The following is a 6000-nucleotide window of genomic DNA, read 5'->3' on the forward strand; positions in this document are numbered from 1 at the left end:
TACAGAAAAGTCTTAAAAGAAACGAGGCTCTGTTTTTCACACCAACTAAGACATTAGACTTCTATATGTATTAGATGCAACACCCCAAGCGCCTCTTAACCCCTACCGTATATTGCTAACCCAACCAGCTTCTTCTGTTGAGATGCATGGAAAGGTACTGCCTGTAGGTGGTGCTGCTTAACAGACTTCTCAACTCCTAGCTACTAAAGGCAGCGTGCCTCTCCTTCCATGTAATCCATTAACCATGTAACAAGCAGTGGGGCACAGCCAGCCCTGTTTCATCCCAAACACACTAACAACTTGTGGAAACACCAGGGATTAAATATACAGATGAAAGAAGGGAAATGGGCAAGCCATACTGTCCCTCTCTTCAACTGGAGACACCATTTGACGCTTCCCCACTTCAGAGACTGGGAGATTCAGAACTCAGACAACCAAACAGTGGAACAAAGGCTACTGGACACAATGCCCAGAAGTGACCGAATATCATGGAGGTGGCATGTCCTTTGGGATGCTTCTAGAGGAAACGCAGTATCACCCACTGATGAACCAGCTGATGACTTCCCAGTTGTTCTGCTTACCAGCTAAGCGTCCTGAACCAGGGCAGATCATATGAGTGGTACACATTGTAGCCAATTGTGATGATTTCATGGAAACACTTGATCTGCACACACATCACCTACAGAAGAAATGTTAAATGTTACTGACTAGGTCCTGGTTAAGTTCATCTATAAACCTCAGTGAGGAGGTCTGTGTATGAAGTGTGGACACTGGGAGGAGCTTAATGAAGCCAAAAAGCAAATGATCATCTCTTAACTGTCACCTCCTCCCCCCACTCCCTCCAAATTTGACAAAGGGCTTTTCTTTCTGAGACTGAGAAATTATGTACTTTCTTCAAGCTGTTTAGGACAAGCTGCTCAGGCTCAGATGCTTAGTTGGCAAAGCACATTCCTAGCCTGAATCTCGGTGTAGTTTGCAGCTGGCAAATCTAAACTGTAAAAGCTCACGGGTGCATTTGGAGTTTTCTATGTAGCACCGAACGCAAATGGTTCCATGATGTGAAGGTCAGTTCTATGGAGACCACACCACCCTGCTAGCCGTGCAACTGGTACAATTTAGCAGAAAGCACCAAGCCTAATCCCATGAATTCAAGAAGACTGGCATTTTTGGATCACTGCCAGGAGGCAACATGTAGCAGAGACATGGTTGCTGTACTTGAGATGGGCTTTTCAAACATGACAAAAAGCCAGTGGAGGGACAATCCATAGGGGAGTACCCAAACCTGGGACCTACAAGTGTACAATTACACTGCCCAAGAAAAAAACCTTTGTAGTAACACACAAAAGCTATGAGAGCAATCAAAGAAATAGGTGGATCCTACCAAAGAAATAGCACTGGTGACGTGGAATGCTTCTTCCCAGAAGCTTGCTGACCACAAGGCTAATTCAGTAGCAAGGCCTACTAGGCACAACTACAGGGCCAGGGCCGTTGTGGCAACCCGAGGGCAAGAAGGGCACTATACCCCACCGCCAGCAGCACATGCTTCATGACCCTCTACTCCGTACCACAAAATGCGTGACAAGGTGTCTCCCAGACAAACTTACAATCATCATTAAAACCATGGGCCCCAGGTAGATGATGATGAAGAAGAAGGCAATCATTGCCAGAGTGAGGATGCCTCTCACCCACCAGTTCTTCCATCTAGGGCAGAGAGAGAGAAAAGTTCAAATGTTAAGCAAGAATGTGAATCAGCACATGACGCCTCTCTAGTAAGAGTAACTTCTGCTGCTTTCCTATCTCCTCTGCACACTCTCCCACCGAGCACCACTGGCAGGAAGTGGTGTTTAGTAGAAATGATCTTATTCTTCCCTACAGTGCAGAAGACAAGTGATACATTAGCTCGGTCCTGGTCTGCAGAGGGACAGCTGAATACAGAACCCTGGGAGAGAACCCTGGGGATCCTTTGCAGTTCGGTCATGCTCTCAGCCTCTACGAGTTTGCAGCACTTTAAGAATAATCATGGCTATTGATCTAAGGTAGCACCTGGTAGTAAGGTAGTAAGGTAGCACCTGGAACAGAGCCAATGGCCATGTCTCCCCACCACAAGAGTTCATGACCTAAAATGACAAGCAGAAGGTGGGGAAAGAGATGCAGAGAAGAGAATGGCTCTCGGGTCAAGGTAGCAAACCAAGAACCCTTCCTGGCTCTGCCTCAGACTTCCCAACAGGTGATGATCCCAAGGAGATAACTTCCTCATCTCTGTTAGCTGACAGGATCCAACACACTACCTAGTCTAGTGAAGTAACTGTTAGCGAAAGGGGGAGAAAGAGGGTTTTGCTCAGGATTCCGGAAGGACGGGTGAATTTACTCAGCTCTACCTTGAAGACAGATTGGAGAGAGCCCGGTTGAGGACCTCAGGAGTGTCATCAGAGGTAGGTACTGGAGCTGACCCTCCAAACTCCGATTTGCTTTCGCTGTCTGATGCGGTCTCTCCATCCAGCTTGTTCTCCGACTCAGACTCCTGCATGGCAAACAGAGGCAGAAGGGAGTTAGGTGGGGAAAAAGGGTCTAGTTTTTGGGGCTTTTTCCTTAAATGTAAGAAACCTTTCTTAAAAAAAAATCACATCCACCCATTATAAAATCAATCCCCCATCTGAACTTAGTTTTACAACATCAGAGCTGGCAGCTAGGATTAGAGGAACGTAGACACTAACTGTTGGTGCCACACACACAAAAAATGGGTCGACTTCTCGCGCAATTGCTAGAAGGAGGGAACTAGCTGCCACTGAACCCAGAAAGAGCAGATCTCTCTTTGTAGGGTCAGATATGCTTTGTACTTGATCCAGGAACACCCCCCACAGGTAAGAGGGATGTAGCTTGTTAACAGCCAGCTATGCAAGGTATTCAAGATACCTGGGGGACCAGAGGGGTGTAAGTGCATGGCACTGGCTAAGAGCAAAACATCTTCAGGAAGGTGGGGACCACACAGGCCTTTGAAGCAGTTCTCTGTACACTTCTATGCACATACACTCAAATTTAAGGCCACATCACCCTCCAGAAACTGAAGAGCACAGCTTATGGCTCCAGCTTGACTGACCATACAGGCCACAGCAGCAGTCCAATATATGTTACAAACCCAACAAATGCGCTCTCCTCCCTGTTTGTATTGTTACAGTCCCCAGCTCAGAGCAGTCTCACAGGGTTGGCTGCTGTGCAGAAACGCTGGAGGAAAGACTGTCCATACATAAAAGCAAGGGAGACAGGGAAGGGACAGGAGACTTGCACATGGCTGTTCAGCCAGTCTAGCATCTTATCCTTTGGGTAAAAAAGCTCCTCTCCAGACTTAGATGCAGTTAAGGAAGAAGTGGCAAGAACCCTTAGTTCTCCCCCAGTCACTTCTGCCGGCAGGGCTCCATGCCCAAGTTCTACCTCTTGCGAGTTCCCCTAAATACGAGTGCATGATGCCTGTGCACCAGCCATGCCACATGGCGAGTCTGCCTAGGTCGTTTTATCTTTGCTCAGCCTCCAAAGTCCAGATGAGACGTCCCATTTTAAAAAACTCTCAGCAAAGACAGGAAGTTGGCAGGTGGCAGAAAGAGGGAACCAAGTTTGCGAACATCACACGCTTGTTCAAACCTCGTTGCTTCATTACCCTGAGCTCCAGTCATGCCCAAGTGCCCTGTCAAAACTACAGAGCATTTGGGGAGGACTACTCAGAAAAGCAGGGTAGTGGCTGAGCCAGCGCAACCTGCAGTACAACACACCAGCAAGGGCTGAGCTTGAGCCTCAGCTGCTTTTATACTTCCCTGCAGGCAGGGAAGGAAATGACCTCCAAGACATCAGGTAGCAATGGCAGCAAGCCAGTCTCTCACACAGGCAATGACAGAACCGCTGCCAGAGCAGTATTTTTAGCTGCTTCCCTGCTACAAGCTTAAGTTGTTTCCTAGGGCAAGTGAAATACCAGGAATTGCAGCTACAAAGTCACACCCTCAAATGTTTCCTCACTGCACAGTATCTCAGCTGCCTGCACCAGAGGCAGCCTCCCAGGGGGACATTATTCTTTTTTTAATTTCAAAATGAAGAGCAAAGATGAACCCATTTCCTTGATTTAAATGCACACACAGAACACTTGCTGCACAGGCAGGGGGCATTCAGCAGAGAACTGCAAATGAACATTTTCATCTTGCTTCAGTTTGTCCTATGAGAAGTTTGTTGGTTCCTCTGGGGTTCCTGAGATGCCCTGATGTATCACACTGGCCCTGCTAAATGACTTGCAGCCAACCCTGGGGCAAAAGGTTTCAACTCAAGTCTAGTTTGACTCACTTCCCCTTCTGGCTTCCCAAGTTATCTGCATCTAACAAAAGGCTCTGGATAGAGATCATCTTTGCTGCACGTGCTTCAAAAGAAAATCAGCTTTTAATCTCAAGTAATTTTATGATCCAGACTTAACAAAATGGTAAGATCACTGTCACTCAAAATTACGGCATCAGTGTCCACTCTGGAAAAATACTGTTTTCTAGCTCTGTATAGCAATATTTAGTTAATTCTCATGCGCTCAGTACTTATGGTGAACTGCAACACACTCAATAACTCTGTCCCTTACAGCAACAGCAGGGGGAAGGTGCCTGGCTCTAACTGGATGAAAAAAAAAAACAGTCAGGAAAGCTGATGGATAACAACATAGATGTGTGTTCAAAGCTACAATGAGAGAAATCAGCTCTGCTCCTTTGCTGATCTCAAATAGGGAGCTGGGATTATGTAGGGTGTTACTGTGCTTAATATAGGATGAGGTGGTGATTTAGTAATTGACACTATTTTTATACCTTTTTATACATATCGCAACCATTGCTCTACAAATCATCAGTCCAAGCAGCTGATCAAGGCACTAAATAACTTGTTTGGGCCTGTGAATGATGTGCTATGGTCTGGGCTACTTAATCCAGCTGTGAAGTTGCCATAGAAACAACCTTATATGCACTTCAAGTGCTATCTCGCCAGGCCTCAAACAAAATGAGTTGGATCCTTACGGAGCCGGGCAAAAGAATAACTATCTGATATTAACATTCCGCACACAATTGGTGGCTGTACGCAAAAGCAACCCACAAATAGCAGAGAAAATATCAACCAAGCAACCAAGCAAGGCAGGTTAGACACTAACCTGTTCACACATTTAAAATACAGGAATTCTGTATTTTCACATGGCACTGTCGGGGCTCTGCATCCTAAGAATCAAGTAAGAGGTCTTTTAGAGACAGGGAGTAAAAAGGCATACTAATGTTGAGCACAAGCTCAGCACTTGTAAAAAGTCTCTCCCAGTTGCGTCAATTTGCATATGGAATGGGCTCTTACAGCATCTGCTTCGCTTGTTGACCTGTGATTACTACGAAGCCAGATGGCAAGGGACCTACGCAGGCAATTCCGTTTTAGCATTCAAGTTGGTTGTTTAGTAATTGTGAGGCTTCAGGCTGAAGCAGCTCTTCAAAATGCAGGAAAGCTACATCTAGCTGTTCTGTACCAGCTTCTTCAGCTTGTTACCAAGAGTGATGTCACTGTGACTGTGCATAAAGACAGAGAAGACCCTGCACTTCTGTTTCTCTGGATCAGTCATTACTTTAAAAGTCATCCTCTCCTTCGTTGAAACATGCCAAGTCCATTAAACTGCAATTACACGTTACATTTTTCCCCTCCGTTGGCTATTGTAAGCAATGATCGAAAGCCAAAGTTTCTTTGCAGTACATCTGCCAGGCATGACTGACTGGCCCTTTTTAGAAGTGTTTGTTTTAATGATCCTTTAAGAGGCAATTAAATCAACCTTAAAAGCATTTTTTCTTACGAGTCATTTACAATCTTATTCAGTGAGCAACTGATTCAAAAATAAAACATGGATGGTAAGGTGTACTGGGTGCTTTAATTCACCCACTCTGAATGTAGTTATTGAAAAAGGTGAAGAAGGGGGGAAAGCCAGACATCCCTACGTGTTACCCTTGGGGAAAACTTCAG

The 6000-nt window shown here is 45.8% G+C and overlaps 1 protein-coding gene across 2 annotated transcripts in view; it reads right to left on the minus strand.

The window, feature by feature from the left end:
• Nucleotides 1–6000, minus strand: part of CDS2 (CDP-diacylglycerol synthase 2) — a 28533-nt gene that overhangs the window by 12640 nt on the left and 9893 nt on the right. Inside the window, exons 1-4 of one of the 2 annotated variants that reach the window (XM_025191314.1) lie at nucleotides 5159–5185; nucleotides 2379–2521; nucleotides 1605–1701; nucleotides 582–679 (exon numbers count right to left, since the gene is read on the minus strand). In XM_025191314.1, coding sequence (XP_025047099.1) covers nucleotides 582–679; nucleotides 1605–1701; nucleotides 2379–2521; nucleotides 5159–5170 — 350 coding nt within the window. In that variant the 5' untranslated portion in view covers nucleotides 5171–5185. Of the gene's footprint in view, nucleotides 1–581; nucleotides 680–1604; nucleotides 1702–2378; nucleotides 2522–5158; nucleotides 5186–6000 lie in introns of those variants that run through there. The other variant, XM_006035145.3, reaches the window with a different exon arrangement.

This window comes from Alligator sinensis, unplaced genomic scaffold, assembly GCF_000455745.1.
Source record: "Alligator sinensis unplaced genomic scaffold, ASM45574v1 scaffold1373_1, whole genome shotgun sequence".
Lineage (NCBI taxonomy): Eukaryota > Metazoa > Chordata > Crocodylia > Alligatoridae > Alligator > Alligator sinensis.